Source organism: Scomber japonicus, chromosome 24 (genome assembly GCF_027409825.1).
Source record: "Scomber japonicus isolate fScoJap1 chromosome 24, fScoJap1.pri, whole genome shotgun sequence".
NCBI lineage: Eukaryota > Metazoa > Chordata > Actinopteri > Scombriformes > Scombridae > Scomber > Scomber japonicus.
Genome location: NC_070601.1, coordinates 4,324,252 through 4,342,139, shown reverse-complemented (window position 1 = coordinate 4,342,139; position 17,888 = coordinate 4,324,252). Strand labels below are relative to the sequence as shown.

At 38.6% G+C, this 17,888-nt stretch overlaps 1 protein-coding gene across 1 annotated transcript in view; it reads right to left on the bottom strand.

Moving 5' to 3' along the window:
- Positions 1-16,907, bottom strand: part of LOC128354438 (glutaminase kidney isoform, mitochondrial-like) — a 28,628-nt gene extending 11,721 nt beyond the window's left edge. The window contains exons 1-6 of the mRNA XM_053314680.1: positions 16,616-16,907; positions 7,267-7,363; positions 5,703-5,821; positions 3,039-3,168; positions 2,497-2,576; positions 1,515-1,678 (exon numbers count right to left, since the gene is read on the bottom strand). Coding sequence (XP_053170655.1) covers positions 1,515-1,678; positions 2,497-2,576; positions 3,039-3,168; positions 5,703-5,821; positions 7,267-7,363; positions 16,616-16,884 — 859 coding nt within the window. The 5' untranslated portion in view covers positions 16,885-16,907. The remainder of the gene's footprint in view (positions 1-1,514; positions 1,679-2,496; positions 2,577-3,038; positions 3,169-5,702; positions 5,822-7,266; positions 7,364-16,615) is intronic.
- Positions 16,908-17,888: the final 981 nt, after the last annotated feature.

Here is a 17,888-nt window from a genome sequence, read left to right as displayed (position 1 = left end):
TATTCCTTTATTAGTCCCTTTATTTTGGTGAAAGTGGACAGTAAAAAATAGAAAGAGTGTCAATAATAAAACAATAAAGAACAATAAATAAAAGGTAAGTACAAAAAATTATGTAGAAGAGAGATAATATTAATTGAAGTTAATTTTAGTTTTTTTTTGTCTTTTATTAACAAAATAAAAGCACAGAGAGACAACAGACGGAATACAAAGCAACTTAAATGTTAAAAAAGTACTTAATAAATCAACAGAAAGGACACTAGAGGTCAAAAATGCAGCTGAATAATCTGCAGTGAACATCAGTATAATGAGGTTACAGTACACAATGTCATATAACACACACACACACACACACACACAAACTAAAAACATACACAGTGCAGCATTACACCACTTCCTGTCCTGTGATTTAATCTTCTTATATAACAATGTTAAATTTAAAAAAATCTAACTGGTGAAACAAAGACGGAAAATAACACAAACTGATTTTATAACGTGAATAAAAACCTGCAGAGTTTAAGTGTGTTTAGTCTCAGAATCCAGCAATTAGACGGATCCCTGCTATGACTAGTGAGGCCTGACTATAAACTACAACAAAACAGGATTTATTGAGCTTTTAGTAGAACATACACAGCCAAACATTTGTGATTTTTAACTCTTTTAACCCCTCATAAGATTTCAGGTTTTGGTTATTTACTCATTTTAACCCTCCTGTTGTCCTCGAGTCAAGGAAAGAAGGGACGGAACGGAGGAAAGGAGGAAGGAAGGAAGAAAGGGAGGGTGGGAGGGAGGGAAGAAGGAAGGAAGGAAGGGAGGGAGGGAGGAAAGGAGGAAGGAAGGATGGAAGGAGGGAAGGAGTAAGGAAGGATGGAAGGAAGGGATGGAGGGAGGATGGAAGGGAGGAAGAAAGGAAGGAAGGTAGGAAAGGAAAGAAGGAAGGGAGGGAGGGATGGAGGGAGGAAAGAAGGAAGGAATGAAGGAAGGTAGGATGGAGGGAGGAAAGAAGGAAGGAGGGAGGGAGGGATAAAGGGAAGAAGGAAGGGAGGGAGGTAGGGGGGAGGAAGGAAGGGAGGAAAGAAGCAACAGTCAAAACAGACGGGGTCAATCTGACCCGGGAGGACGACAGGAAGGTTAAATAGATTTTATTTCATATCAAACACACAAACACTTGAACGCTCTCTCCTCCTCTGCTCAGGTCGCTTCATTCTGGTAGAAACTGCTTCTTTTTTTTTTTTAACACACTATGCAGGAAAAAGTCACTTCCTGCATGTCAGCAGCTTTTATATTTTCCACGTTATTAAATCTCTCTATTCCACATTGGCAGCTCTGGGTTGTTTTTTATTCTTTCTGCAACCTCTCATTAACAATTTATCACGCTTCCATGGCAACCAGGCCTTGAGATGTCTCCTCTTACACTTGAGTCACAATGCAAAGGAACACGCACACGCACACACACACACACACACACACACACACAGGAGATAAGAAGCATGAAGAAGAGGAGCGGAGAGCCTCACCTTCCTCATTCAGGAAGAGCTTGTTGAAGCGCAGGCCGCTGGGCTCTTTGCCGATGAAGCGGTGCACGTACTCGGTGCCGTGGTCGTGGACAGCGATGGCGTATTTCAGCGGCTTGACGCAAGACTGCAGACAGAAAGGGACCTTAGTGTCGCCAACGGTGTGCCTAAAACACACGGAGAGAGGGAGAGAGAGAGAGAGAGAGAGAGAGAGAGAGAGAGAGAGAGAGAGAGAGAGAGAGATGCTATTAGGAATATAACTCTTCAAAAAGGTGAGTGTTTGTCAGTGATGTTTTTTTTGTTAGAGGATTATGGCAAAAATGTCTAAGTGGTGTAACCATAAAAACAGTAAATAGTCAATAAAACACCATATCAACTAGTTTGGCATGATCTTACATTATAACTTTTATATTAAATAAAGCTAATGGAATACAATTGTTCTAAATATTACATTTCATCTGGAGAATCATTATCATGTATTTTGTGGTTAAACCATTTGACATTTTCAGGAGCATTCAGTCTTACTTTTGGTTAAAAAATGGTGCAAATGTCATTTCAAACCAACAAAAATACTAAATGTAGATTCTAACAAACCTGATGCTGCTTTTAAAACAATTTTTTAACATATTTTTGAATTACTCATCTTACCAACCCTTATTAGTCACTGACTCCTTGTCTTTAATATGAGATAATAAAAAAAAGATAATTCATCATCTGAGTTTGCTCCCAGTGACTCTGCAGCAATGATTATATAAGAAAGTCTGTTAAAAAACTATTCCTGCAACTATAAACCCAAACTTCCTCCAGTGTGTTACGTGATCTTCTTGTTTTTATCTCTAAACTCTGTAAACTTTCTGACATGCCAGCTCGTTAAAACTTTAGCTTTCTTTTCTCTCCTCCACAGTTCAGGAGTCGACTCGTCTTGTTTTTTCTCTCTCTTCTCTCGCGTCAGATTAAACTTCCAACATCTCGTTAAAAATTGCACCTCTGTCCGTCCACGGTGCACAAGGAGACGGCCCACAGGTCTGGGCTGAAGCGAGCCAGCTGGGGAATGTAGTCCGCCACCTACAGACACGACACAGCAGTCATTTAAAAAACAACATGTGATTAAATGTAGTTTGTGGTTTTAATGAATTCAACACAGAGACAAAAACTTCTCATATTAACCTTTGTATCGTCCTCCAGGGTCAAATTGACTGTTCCTTCCTCCCTCCTTCTCTCTTTCTTTCCTCCCCCTTACCTTCCTCCCTTCCTTCTATCCTCTGTCCTTCTTTCCTTCCTTCCTCCCGTCTTTCTTCCATCCTTCCATCCTTCCTTCCCTCCTCCCTCCGTTCCTTCCTTCTTCCTCCTTTCCTTCCTTCTTCCTTCCTCCCGCCCACCTTCCTTCTTTCCTTCCTTTCTTCCTCCCTTCCATCCTCCCTCCATCCCTTCCTTCCTTCCTTCCTCCTCCTTCTTTCCTTTCCTCTCTCCCTCCTTTTCTTCCCTCCTTCCTTGACTTGAGGACAACAGGAGGGTTAAAACACTCACCTGCCCTCCTGACAGGTTCTTGGCGTTTTCGAAGAGGTCGTCCATGTGTCCGCAGAAGGACTGGAAGTCTGGGATGACAAACTTCTTCCTGAAGGCCTGAGTCAGCAGAACGATGTTGCTCTGAACGCATCTGAGAGACAGAAGACAAGAAGAAGAAGAAAACGGTTTAGATGAGATGAGATGAAGAGGGTCGGTCTGTCCTGGTGGAGATTGTGTTAAATATATATAAACAGGAAATGCGAATGAAGCTTTTAACTTATGAATGTGAGTCTGCAGACGAGGAAGCTGATGAAATTTTTGGGCAGCTGCTTCCCAAATGTTGCATAAACAGACTGAGGAATTCTTTTGTACCTCGATCCATCAAAGGAGAGAGGAGAGGCCTTTTATTTTAACCAGCACTTCATTAGCTCATGTGTTTTTATAACAGATTTTAGACATTACATGTGTTTTTTATCTTGCTATTGGCTTTATTTTACTCTCATATTGTCTTTTTATTGTCTGCTGTTTTTAACTAACTAACTAAACTTCTTTATTTTTAAGTTTTTAGCTTGTATGTTTCACTACAGGATGAGCCCTGATGGCTTTTATTGGCTCCTGCTGCACATTTATCTTTTGTTAGTTATTGTATTCTTAATCTCAACAAATCTGCATGTATTACTTTTCTTGGATTATGTATTTTATATCTAACTAAACTATCTACCTATACATAATATTAATAATAATAATAATAATAATGATGATTCTTTGCAGTGAATCTCAAAGTGCAAATCTTACAACAGCAGCTTTTTGTCTGTGTAGCTGCAGCTTTGACTCTGTGCTGCTGTAGTTGATATTTTTAAACTGTGTAATATAAAACTTTTGTTCACTGGAGCTGTTTTTTCTGTTCGACGGTGACACGAGTTTCTTCACAGAGTAGGTTCTGTCCTCTTAGTTATCACAGTAAAAGGGAGGATGAAAGACAGAAAGGAGGACTGTCTTAACCAGATTTTATTTATTTTTGAAGTTGGAGCCAAATCAAACAGAGAAGATGACTAAGTTCTCTCTTTGTGGCTTTCTATAAAGTTTCCACTAGACTCTTAAATGCTTGTTGAATCCTGTAACTTCTGGACTAAAACATCATGTAATTAGTTGTGTCATCATGTGGAAAACTGCCACACTTTCACACTAAAATCTCTCTAAATCCTGTTATTGGAAGGATTTCTACATCTGAGAGAACCAACCCCATTCCTACAAGCTCCAATTTTGTTCTTTTTTTAGTTAGTAGTTCTTTAACAGTCTTTACTCCTATTAGAAGCCTCAGATTGTACCCTGATCCTTTTCTACTTGAGCTAGTAAAAACCAGTGTGACTCATAATGAGGCCGTGAGGTGGAAGCTGTGCCTCTCCGGTAGCAAACACTCTCTCTCACACACACACACACACACACACACACACACACACACACACACACACACACACACACTCACACACACACACGCAGAGAGTGAGAGAGATTTGTGGCTCAGCTATCTCACTGCATCAAACCCCGTCTAATCCCTGTGGCATGGGATCCCTGCAGGGAAAACACACACGCTACTCTAACACTCTACCGCCCCGCGCTCACGTGCTTTCCCCCCTCTGTGAGGCTGAGCTCTATAAATAAGCCCGGAGGAAAAGAAAAAGCGAGAGAGAGAGAGAGAGAGAGAGAGAGCGAGAGAGAGAGAGAGAGAGAGAGAGAGAGAGAGAGAGAGAGAGAGCCAGGAGCTAGGAGCAAAGAGCTAGGAGCTAGGAGCCAGGAGCTAGGAGCCAGAAGCTAGGAGCTAGGGGCAAGGAGGTAGGAGCCAGGAGCTAGGAGCTAGGATCCAGGAGCTAGGAGCTAGGAGCTAGGAGCCAGGAGCCAGGAGCCAGGAGCCAGGAGCCAGGAGCCCCCCCCCGGTGAAACGTCATATGCCTCCTGACACACGCCGCTGTTTCAAAAGCTGTCACCCAGTTCTGTCACAGCGTCGTTTCTCCTCTGGGTTTGTAAGAGAAACAGCAGCAGCGGCAACTCCTGTTATTCTTCTCCACACCCATCCTGGTTTTGTCTCCAGTAACTAAAGCTTCACATATGTTCAAAATGTGCTGCTTTCAGACTCTGTATTATCAATAAATGACTCATTATTTTGGTGCTTCTTTGCTTTCTATAACAGACTGATTATTTCCTGCATGCTCACAACATTATTGATTTGACCTCTGATATTGATCGGTGAAAGGTCGTCCTGTTACTGTCACACAACGCAGAAAATACCTTCACATCTTAGAATAAAAAATAATAGCTTGATGGCAGCTTTTATGTGTTTTCTGTGAAGCACTTTATAATATTTGTATAAAAAGGTACTAGATAAATAAAATAAAATAAAATAAAGTTATTATTTAACACCAGATGTTAGTGTTTTTATTGCTACTGTACAGATGTTTCATTTTGGGACCAAATCTGTATAGTTTTTGACACTTTTTCTATAATAAATCCTAATAAATAACTTAATATCTGTCATTTTTAAGATTTAACAACTGTCTTCTCTCTTCTCTTCTCTTTAAAAGGAAGCTGCACATCTGGATCTTTTCATTATATTTATAGGCATTAATTAAAGTTTTCTGCAAATGTTCTGCACAATAAATCAGTCAGGTGTGATGGAGAAAAACAAACTTTTTAAAGAGGTGTCGGTCCAGCGCTCCGTCAGACGTAGTTTTCACCGTCACCTTCAGCATCTCCATACATTCCTTCAGCCGAGGGTCTCCTGTGCGAAGCCCCGTAGCTTTAAGAGCCTGTAGAGAGAAAAAAGAAGAAGAAGAGGAGGAGAGGAGGAGAGGAGCGGCGTGATTAAGACAGCTGGACAAGAAAATCAATAAAGTGACGAGCCGTGAAGCGAGGCAGCTGAAGAGTTTAACGAGAGGAGACAACTGGGCTCATAATTCAAGCAGGAAGAGAGAGGGACAGAAGCAACCTGCAACATTTTGTTTACCTGCTATAAATCAATACATATAAATCCTAGAAACCTCCTTTTTTTATTTCCTGTATATTTTTTTATACTCCTGTTCTTTGTGTGTTCCTGCCGATAAAGAGATCCTTCATCAGTCTGCAGGATGTGTGACATCACGGGTAGATCAATGGAGATGCGTTAAATTAAATGTATTAATTAACCTTCATGTCGTCCTCCCGGGTCAACTTGACCCCATCTGTTTTGACTGTTCCTTCTTTCCTTCCTTCTTTCCTCCCTCCCTCCTTCTCTCTTTCTCTCCTCTCCCCATCTTCCTCCCTTCCTTCTGTCCTTCTTTCCTTCCTTCCTCTTTTCCTTTCTCCCTCCCTCCCTCCTTCCGTCCTTCCTTCCTTCTTCCTACCTTCCTTCTTTCCTCCATCCTTCCTTCCTCCCTCCTTTCCTTCCTTCTCTCCTCCCTTCCGCCTTTCCTTCCTTCTTCCTCCTTTCCTTCCTTCCTTCTTCCTCCATCCCTCCCTCCCTCCCTCCTTTCCTTCCTTCCTCGACTCGAGGACAACAGGAGGGTTAATTAATCACACGTAACGTCACATGAAGCAAACATCTAAATTACCTCCAAATGATAATCAGGTCTGTAGCGACCACTGAGCTCATATCCTTCATGATTAAATGAGATTTTAGGGGGATTTGTAATGGAAAAGTACAATATGTTGAACTTTTTCTCATACTTTGCTACTTACACTTATAATTTATGGTAATATTTGATGATCTTGTGTAAGGATGTTACTACTTTGCAGAGATAACAGACAGGAGGAGGCTGAAGGTAGAATAATGAACTGTTCAGAGCTGATTTTATACTCTACCTCAGACTTTTCTAGTATATTTAATTTTGACTATGTTGAAGTTGAGACTAAAACAGATGAATCCTTATTCCTGGCTGCTTCGATTAGGTTTAGAAACAGCATTTAAAGTAGTTTTTAGATGACATTTTCCTAAGAGGTTTCCTGGAAAGAACAACAACAACCGTCCACACACTCAACATACTGGCTGAAACTGAACTGAAACATATTTGTGCTTTTATTTCCACATGAATGCCGAAAACTTGGGACTCAATGATGGAAAAAAGATCTAATGATTAAATAGAAAGGCTCTGTTTTGTTTCCTTAGTGCTTAACATCTCCTATTCATAACAACATTTCCTACTGTCAAACTGTGTAAACCATTAAATCCTCAAACATAAACGCCATGTCACTTCCTCTCCTCCTCTCAGAGACTCACTGTGGTGAATTTGTGCGCTGGGATTTTTTCTTGGCCCTCGGCGATGGTGTAGAAGAGCAGGTCCTCCAGACTGGGCAAGATGCCTGCCTTCCTTCTCCTGCAGGGTGAAAGAAAAACACACACACACACACACACACACACAGAGACACACAGTGAGAAAAAATAACTCCACAGTGAGGCGTGCTGCGGTTGAAAAAAACATAGAGGGAGAAACTGACTGCAGCGGAGGGAGGAGGAGGAGGAGAAAGAAAAGCTTTTTTTTGACTGCAAGGAGAAGCTGAGTGAGTAACTGTAATACTGCATTCAAACATTACATTACACTGGCCTGACTTCACTGTGTTAACCTGTTTAAAACTTCCTCACAGTGCATCCTGAAGCCTCTTACAGTACATCAACCCTCCTGTTTTCCTCAAGTCAAGGAAGGAAGGGAGGAAGAAGGAAGGAAAGGAGGGAGGAAGGAAGGGAGGACGAAGGAAGGAAAGGAGGGAGGAAGGAAGGAAGGGAGGAAGAATGAAGGACAGGAGGGAGGGAGGAAGAAGGAAGGAAAGGAAGAAGGAAAGGAGGGAGGGAGGAAGGGAGGAAGAAGGAAGGAAAGGAGGACGGAAGGGAGGAAGAAGGAAGGAAAGGAGGACGGAAGGGAGGAAGAAGGAAGGACAGGAGGGAGGGAGGAAGAAGGAAGGAAAATAGGGAGGAAGGAAGGAAGGACGGAGGAAAGAAGGAAGGGAGGAAGAAGGAATGAAAGGAGGGAGGAATGAAGGAGGGATGGAGGGAGGAAACAAGGAAGGAGGGAGGGAGGAAGGACTATAGGAAGGTTCAGAGAGGTTTTCAGTGGTGTACTGCTCTGCTTTTCCATTGGTTAACCAACCAGCTGTCATAAAGCCAGTGTAAAGTAAACTGTTAATTATCTGCTAGAAGACCAGCCAGGAAGTGAAAGAGAAACGAAGCTCAAACCCAAATCAGACTCATTTCACATCTCAAATCCAGTGTTTACATCTATTTTTGATTCAAATCAGGAAACATTGTGAGAGAACGGCAGCAGTGATCACACATAAAACAGTCCGTTAAATTAAATAAAATTAAAAATGGAGCCACAGAGAGATCCCAACGTCACCAGAGGTCTAATTAACTCCTCACTGCAGAGCTTTGACGTGTCAATTAAGCCAATTAAGACTTTAATATCTTTCTATTACCAACTCCAGTGGTTTTAATTTACAAATGTAGAAGCAACTGTGTCCATCATTTAATATCTGAGGATTTGGAGGTTTTTGGTGTCTAATAGTTAGAAAAGTAAAGCTAAAAACAGCCAAAAACAAGAATTTGGGTTTTTTTTCAATGTGTGAGTATTTCAATGTTTAAATAAGTTTTGACATATTATTCAAAATGTGTTATAAAACACAGTGTTGAATTAATAAAAGTGGATTATATTAATTCCACATGATAGTTCACATTTATTTTCCTGTGTATAAATCAGATTGCTATAATAAAATACTGGTTACACCAATTGGACACTTGGTTGCATTATGTCATTGACTCACATGGATTGATAAATGTGTGTAATGAGCCTTTAAAAAGAGACTTTAAAAATGCATTTCTGTACTGTTCATGATCAATTTCCGTGCTGCTGTAATTGTGTAATTTATAATGAACTTTTCATAAAGTCATATTATAAACCTGGCTGGTATTCTGAGCAGCGTTTCCACACCGAGTCGTCTCTGGGAGGAACGTTAGTAGGCGTGTCAGGAGGTAAAGACGGGGGCAGGCTCTCTCTCTCCGCTATGATTCATATCCACGCCAAATTGGATTTGCGCAAAGCTCTGGGTGCCGAGGCTCAACGATGGTCCTGCAATGCATCATGGGGGCCCACCGGGGCAGCAGTGGCAGCAGCAGCAGGAGGAGAGGATGGCCGGATCACTCTGAGGATAAAGCTTTTAGTTGTTGGCAGGTGGATCCTCTCAGTTTGGGGAGGGGGGGGGGGCGGGGGCATGAGAGCAGAAATCTACCAGACTCAGTAATAAAAAGATTTCCTCTGGATTTAATCAGCAGCAGTGAGTTTTTATAGAAATCTGCAACTTTTAAAACATTTTTTTTGGAGGGATTTAAGATGACGGCAAGAAAAATACAGAATATTGCAGATTTAACCTTTAAGAAATGTGTTTTAAGCCCACCAGCTTGCATTAAAAAAAGCATTGCTGAGTCACACTGCTGCAACATTAACAACAGAGGAAAGAGTCTGTTTTACATTATTATCAATATTATAATTATTATTTATAGCTCCACACAGTCGGAAGTCCGAAATTCAAAGTGAGGAAAAAAATCTAAAAGTAATAAATGCAGAATATTAGGCTCATTAGGTTTTTTTGTGTCAAATGGTGTAACCACAAAATAATTATAATGATGATTTTCCAGATTAAATGTAATATTTAGAACAATAGTATTCCATTAGCTTTATTTAATATAAAAGTTATAATGTAAGATCATGCCAAACTAGTTGATATGGTGTTTTATTGAGAATTTAAAGTTTTTATGGTTACACCACTTAGACATTTTTGCCATAATATTCTAATATATTCTCTCTAAATGGATTAAAAGCAGAAATTTGATTCTGGGTCCAAAAAAAAAAGAGAATGTGTCCAAGTTATTCATACGTTTATTTTCACATTTTTGAGATTCGTCTTTTTACTTGAGTCAGAATTTCGGACTTTCCCGGCACATGTGGAGCTAAAACAGAACTAAAAAAAAAAAAAAATCCACATGCAATCTGGATTAGAGCGTCGTCCTGTCCTTAAAAAAACTTTAAAAACTGCTTTGCTCTTAGTTTGTTATTGTTGCTGCTGCTTTGGTCCACCTCATTAATGAAGGTTGATGCCTGCTGGTGAGGAAAAGGACAGAGGGAGGGATGGAGGGATGAAGGAGGAGGAGGAGGAGGGAGTCAAGCTCAGCCGCTGGCAGGAAGTGGGGTAATTTTAAAGAAGGTAACAGGAAGGATTGAGATAGAGAAGCGGTTGTCGACTCTACTTCTACTGGAAAACAGAAAAGAATAATAATAATAATAATAATGAAAATAAAAAACAGACTAAAACTACTGAAATAAAAAATAAATTGAAACATACTTACAAATGCAAAGCAAGCAGATCAACAACAGGAGGAGAGAGAGAGAGTGTGCAGAGAGGGGAATACTTGAATTAGTAACAGTGACAATGGCTTTTCAAAATAAAATAAAATAAAAACAACATAAATGTACACATATTATTCAGTACAAGTTTAACACATGTCTGAATACTGGACAATAATTTAACACACACACAAATGAATGAATGGAAAGCACATTAAGAGTTAAGAGTCCAAAAACCTGCTAAAAAAAACACATGATTTGATTAATTACACTGTAAAAAACAACAGCTCTGTACTCTGTAAAAAAACTTATTCTAATTAAATAACAGGAACATCTGGAGCATCTTATTAATCTACCTCAGCTGTCCTCGTTAGCTCTCTTTCTCTCTCTCTCTCTCTCTCTCTCTCTCTCTCTCTCTCTCTCTCTCTCTCTCTCTCTCTTCCTTTCTCTGTGTGTTTTTAAAGGTCAGCTGAAAATCCAACACACAGCATTTATTTAATTAGGAGCTGTAAACAACATACTACGCCAATTAAAATAAGTATATTATATTAAACTTTAAAGTCCTTTAGATAACACTATATTCTACGTACTGCACCTTTAAATTAATAATCTACCAGCTAAAAAAAAAAGTCTTTAGCTTCTTTTTCTGACTTTACGATTTAATGCTGAGTCACTTTTTACAAATAGTTTTTACTAGTATTATTATTATTATTATTGTTATTATTATTAAATATATGCTTTATTCCAGTAAGTGTATAATATAGTATACAGAGCTTAAACATGTAGTACTTCCATTTCTTCTTCTTCTTCTTTTAGTATTATTATTATTTATGATCCATTTATTTATTTCACTTTCATTTTTGCAATGATTTCTCGATTTTAAAAAAACACTAATTAGCAACTATTTTTGGTTATTAATTCATTATTTTGAATTTTTAGATCCAACTTTTTTAAATATAAATATTACTTGGTTTCTTTTGTCTGCTCATCTGTTAGTTTTACACATTTATAGGTTGAATTTTGGGAATTTTTCACCAAAGAAACAATCAATTAATCATATAAATTAGCTCCAGATTAATCAATATAATCCGAGCCCGACTGAAAACAATATTAGTGTTTTTTTTACTCTCTAATATCATTTTTTTTAAATGTATTTGAAGCTTCAAATTCCAGCTTTTGAGTCACTGTATCAGATGTTTAAGTTAAACTAGTGTAAATGAACTTCTACAGCAGAGTGATTATCGATGGCTGGCTCACACATGTCAACACAGACTGGTTTTTCTTTTTTTTTTTGGAGGGGGGCGGGGGGGGGGGGGTTGGTTGGTGGGGCAGAGGAGGCGTTTACATGTACAGTGTTGAGACTGTACAAATCAATCTGTGCTGAGTGACTCATCTCTCTCTCTCTCTCTCTCTGCTTCCCTGAGGGTCGCCCCTGACAACCGCCGGGCTGCACGCCAGCACGCGTTCGCTTTGGTGCAAAAAACTGTGGAAAAAAATGATGTGGGCGGATTAAGCTCTGCTCGCATTACAAACATTTTTAACCCCTTATTAGCCGGAGCACAGCCTCGGGACCCTTTGTAACCAGACTGGGACCCCCGAGATTTCAAACGCTGCCTCCAGTATCACTGAAATATGCATTTAATCTGGTCATACTGGCCCTGATTACTGACTCTGAACCCTGATTACTGCTTACCTCTGGCATTAGGACTCCATCATAACTTCTTCACATTGTGTCTTTGCTACTTTAAGCATTGATACATGTCATTAATTCAACTTTTTAATTGATTTTTCACTCTCACCACTTTAATTGGTTTAATACACGTTATAGTTGCTATTAAAGTAAAGTTATTGCAGCTTTTATTGAGTTTTTTCATGTTAACAATAATGATAATGATGATATTATAGTTTTTTAAGTGACATCTATGTGTCTAATCTGGTACTTCCGTATTTAGGATCAATAAAGCTAATTTAATTGTATCAATACCTTCATCTTGTTTTTTGTCCAATCAAACCACAAATATTCAGTTTTGAACTAAGAAAAGCAGCAAATCCTCACTTTTTTTGTTTTTTTTAACTTAATAAATGACTTTGATTGATTAAATATGATCAAAACTTGCCAATTGATTGATTAGTTGATTAATTAATCGCTCATCTAAATTCTCCAGAGCTCAAAGAAACAGATTAATGGTCCAAAAACCCAAACATATTCAAATTATAACGACATAAAGCAAAGACGAGCAGCATGTCGTCACATTAGAGAAGCTGGAAACATGTCTACTTGATGAATATCATTGATTGATTGATTGATTGATTATCACACTAGTCTTCCAATCAGCTGACTGTCAGCACAACCCAACATCACATGATTCTTCACTGATGCCAGAAGAGCTGAGCAGGTTTTAATTACGCTGCTTTAAAAGAAACCAATAATCAATAAATCAATAATAATAAATAACGTTCCTCGACAGCAGGATGCTACAGATGTTTTACTCGGCCAAACAGCTGAGCACGACGACACCCGACAGCCTCGGCAAATTGTCCGTGAATGAAAATCTAATGGGGCAACTTGAGCCTGTGTGAGGGGGGTAATGAAGCATTTTATTACCATGGAAACTCTCTGGAGGCAGAAAATAGGCTGGTATCTTCATTTTATCTGCTACAAGGCAATAATATCACACTTCTATCTTTACTTTTACTTATATTTATGACGGTTTTTTTTACCTATATTGTAACTGGGAATTCAAACTGAGCTGATTTTCTTACTGTAAAAGCTAAATTTAGCATTAAATATTCCCCAAAATCTGCTTATTATACGGGATAAATGTCATGAATCTAGCTCTCCTCTCTGCTGCAGAGGCTTCAGTCAACACTCTGCTGTTTATACAGTGAGGGAGAAAAAAAGGAAATTTACATCTAATTAGAATAAAACACACATCAGACTGGACGCTGCTGCCTTGAATACAGATGCAAACACACATTAGAATTATAATGTTAGTTTAAAGGGATAGTTAGTGTGTTTTTTAAGCTACAGGCGCAAAATGTGTTATAATAATAAAAAAAATCAATATCAGTTTAAAGGGTATGTTATATTTAGGATATTTTAATGACTCGTTACCGTTCGGCTCTACGTTTTCTCAGCCGCAGCAGTATCTCTACGCCTGCCGTGTGACGGTGGTGTTACGCCGCGGATCAGCTGTTTAGGGGTCACAGAGTGCTGCTGCAGTGAAAATAAGCTAAATATAGCAAAACACTCACACATTTTTTTATAGGTGGCTTCTGTATTTATATAATTTGCTGCTTTTTTTTCCTACCTCACATAACCCTACTTTAAAAAAAACCCAAACTAGCCCTTTAAATGTTGAATATTCCCTTTAAAATCTATTCAATAGTGAAAATTAAACCAATCTTTTAGTTGTTAAGGAGGAGTTTAGTGAGGAAATATGAATACTTAAAGCCCAGAGAGTATTCAAGTGTCATTAAGTGTTAACTAATTATAATAACTGGGCTACTATTAGCTTATTAATGTCGTTAATTGCCTTTTAATTGTTCTCTACTTAAGTTCAATGAGTAAAAATAAGTATTTGGATGTCATAGCTCCACAGATAAGCAGAGTTAATCAAATCTAAATGAATAAAAGACTTAAATTAGTTAGTTTCCAACTCTCAGAAATCAGAAGATATTCAGTATTTCATTTTATTTTTTGCACATTTTTTTAGAGGAAATAATGAAGTATTTATTCATTTTATTGTTAAAGGCAGCTGTAGAGTAAACTAAGATATCCAAAAAACTGTTTACAGCTGCTGCAGTCAACCACATCAGTAAATATCAGAATTAAAGAGCGATGCTTTCTCTCTTTTTTTATTGAGTCATGTCTAAACCTGCAGGCTGTGATGCAATGCAGCTACAGGACAGATTGTGGGTTTTTTTCCTTAATAAGTACAGGAAATGTAGGACGTTGCTTTAACCTTCAACTGTACAACATGACGCAGCAGTTTTCTGATAAAGCATAATAAAGTGCATCATTGTTTTTAATTGATGTCAGTGATTTAAGTGGCAGTGTCAACCTGTGGTGATGTTTCTGGTCCTGAAATGCTTTTAACCTGCATTAAGAGGACTCTCATCCTCACTCCTCTATCAGCATTCACTGATTTCCTCTGTTAAATGATCACCTCTGTCAGGCTCCTTCAATAATAACCTTATCTGTTCATCTAACGCAGCAAATAATCACTGATAACGACGATGTAATGCTCTGAAATATGGACACTTGAATCATTATTGTTAGGCTTTTAAACCCCCTCTTATTCCTGAGAGAGATTTGTGAAATTATAGAGATTAAATTACTAATATAATGATGTTTTATCTGTGGATGCATCATGGCTGACCTTCATTAGACATTGAGTTGAGGCTGTGGACGCGGCCTTTATCTGCTGTGGTTAAATATACATGTGATCGTTCTCAAAAAGGTAAAGAGAAGCTGGTGGCAGGTTGATGCCTTGGTGGGTTTAACATGCTGAGCCGAGGATGAAAGCTGCTGCTGCTTCTGGTGGTCATCATATCCGGCTGGCTTCACACAGCACGCTAACATATTCACACATGATAGAAATGTCACAGCAAATGCAAAACATACTCCGTTACAAAATAAAAGCCCTGCATGAAAAACCCTACTGCAGTAAAAGTACATAAGTATTACTATTATGAGTGATTTAGTATGCAGTATTACAGTAAAAGTACTGCAGTATTATAGTGATGTAGTATGCAGTATTACAGTAAAAGTACTGTAGTATTATAGTGATGTAGTATTCAGTATTACAGTAAAGGTACTGCAGTATTATGAGTGATGTAGTATGCAGTATTACAGTAAAAGTAGTGATATATTATTATATATGACATCATTAGATTATTAATAGTGAAGCATCAGTGCATTTAGCTAGTTTAGTCCAGTGGTTCCCGACCTAGGGGTGGGGCCCCTCCAAAGGGTCAGCAAACACTGTGAAACAGCTGATGGAAAGGTGCACAGCTGTCAACAGGCGGCAGCATGCAGTGATACGAAGGGAAGGAAGGGAAAATAGTGCCAGGTGATTGTGAGGTCTGACTTTTTTACGGACAACGATTTTGTGATGCAAATGTATTACTCTTTTGAACACATATTGTTTTTGGAAGCAAAACACTTTATCTCTGTGACCCCAGCAAACTAGCCAGAACTACTTTCTTCAACACTACAAGCGGGCCAGAACTCTGCTCACAGGATGCAGTGGGGGAAAAGCCGCTGCTGATGCACGACACTGATGGCATGACACTGAATAACGCTGTAAATCAGGAGGGTCAAACTCATCTTCATTCAAGGGCCACATACAGCCCAATATAATCATATGTGGGCCGATCCATTAAAAAGATGGAAATGGATGGAAGGAAGAGAAGACAGTAAAGATAGAAAGAAGGACGGATGAGAAGTAAGGAAGGAAAGATGGAAGGGAGGGAGGAAGGAAGAAAGGAGTGAAAGAAAGGACAGATGGAAGGAAGAAAGGGTGGAAGGAGACGAAGACAGGAAGGAAAGTGGGCCGGATTGGACTCCTTGGTGTGCCGGTTCTGGCCTGCGGGTCACATGTTTGACACCCCTACTGTAAATAATGTCTCACCTGTTTTTAAAGCTTTCAGGGTCTAATCCTGCACACCTTGTTCGTTAATGGATCTCGACGCTCGGCACTAGCTGACTGTAAAGCTACTGTATCAGTCCAACCTGAGCTAGCTACTTAACCACCAAACTCCCTTCTAAAAATACACTATTTAAAATAAACCTCATTTTTGTTGGTGTAAAATAAACAACATTGGTGTAATCTTGCACATAAAGTACCATTAAGAACCACTTTATAATTCGGCACGATTTTTTTTTAGGTTTAGTACAATTTTAACTTAAATGAGTTCAGAGCTAATAACCGTTATGTTTAAATTGTTGTTTAAAAAATGGAGTTCAATATTAACCGTTACTGCTAATTACCGTTATGTTTAAATTGTTGTTTTTTAAAAATGGAGTTCTATATTAACCGTTAATGTTAATTACCGTTATGTTTATATTTTTGCTTCTTAATAATGGAGTTTAATATTAACCGTTACTGCTAATTACCGTTATGTTGAAATTGTTGTTTTTTAAATGGAGTTCAATATTAACCATTGCTGCTAATTACCGTTATGTTTAAATAGTTTTTTTTAATGGAGGTCTATATATTAACCGTTACTCACTTCTCCGCTGCTGAGTCCTTGGACGCTTCATTTTGTCCGTCACCTTTGGAGCAGAACTCTCTCACGCCGTGTTTTTTGGTGAAGTTGTGCCCGGTGAACACCCTCCCTCTTCCAGGGGAGCTGCCATCCGAGCAGCCGGTGCTGAAGCTGGAGGAGCTGGAGCTGCAGGCGGCGGTCGGTTTATTAACACCGACTCTACACGTTAACGGACGCTTCAGCTGCGTTTGAAACAACTCCTTGAGCGCTACCGTTGACCGGAATTGTAACATTTCAATTCTGTGAAAGGGAGAGTAAAAACGTATTTAATCGGTAAACGGAGCAGCTCGGTAACAGCTTGCTCGGTTGAGTAACGGGTTTTTTTTTTTTTCCCGGTGACTCAACAACGGAAACAGGCTACAACCAACCCCTACCCACCACACGAGCTCTGATTGGACCATTTTTACAGAGCCTTCCACTTGATTGGCTAAGAGAGCTGTCAATCATTTGAGCTGTTGTGACCGGATGTAAGTCGTGTTATTGATCATTTATCAGCTGATCAGTGGACATTATTAACGATTTTTATATATTATAATATTTTAAAGCACTGTCTACAAGTTTACTAACTACTGCTGTGAAATTATACTCATGCAAAATATTTATTTATATTTATATTTTTTATATACATAGTGTTTTGATTTTTTTTTTTTTTTTTTTAAATGTCCCCTGTTTTATTATTTTTGATTATCAGCACTTTTACGGTACTATTTTGAGCCATTGCTGCACAATTTCGTAAGGATGTGCAATTTAGGTTATAGTCTGAATGACATATAAAATCTTATCTTATCTTTAGAAAGGAACATTATAGCAAAAGTATAAACTATAACATGTAGGATACCTTTATGATGTTTATAAGTCAGTAAACTTATAGTTATACCAGATTACTAGTTACCCTATATAGATATTTGTAATAAGTAATGTAACTATTTCAATTACTTAAACTAACTTATTGCATTTGATGACTTTTTGATTCTAATTTTCTAACCAATGTTTTCAGCTGTTAAGGTAAGTGTTCCCATTAAGCACCAAAATCTAAGTCCAGCTGTTTTTCGTGGATACCAACATGATTTATAAGGGAGATCATTTCCTATAAAGCAACATTTATCTCTCATTTGAAAATGTATTCATTAGTTCATGTAGATTTTGGAATATAAAATAAAGATAATTGATGAATAAAGTGGGATTAATTGTTACTGTGACTCAATTTAAGACCGTGTGTGCTCCAAATAAGCCCACA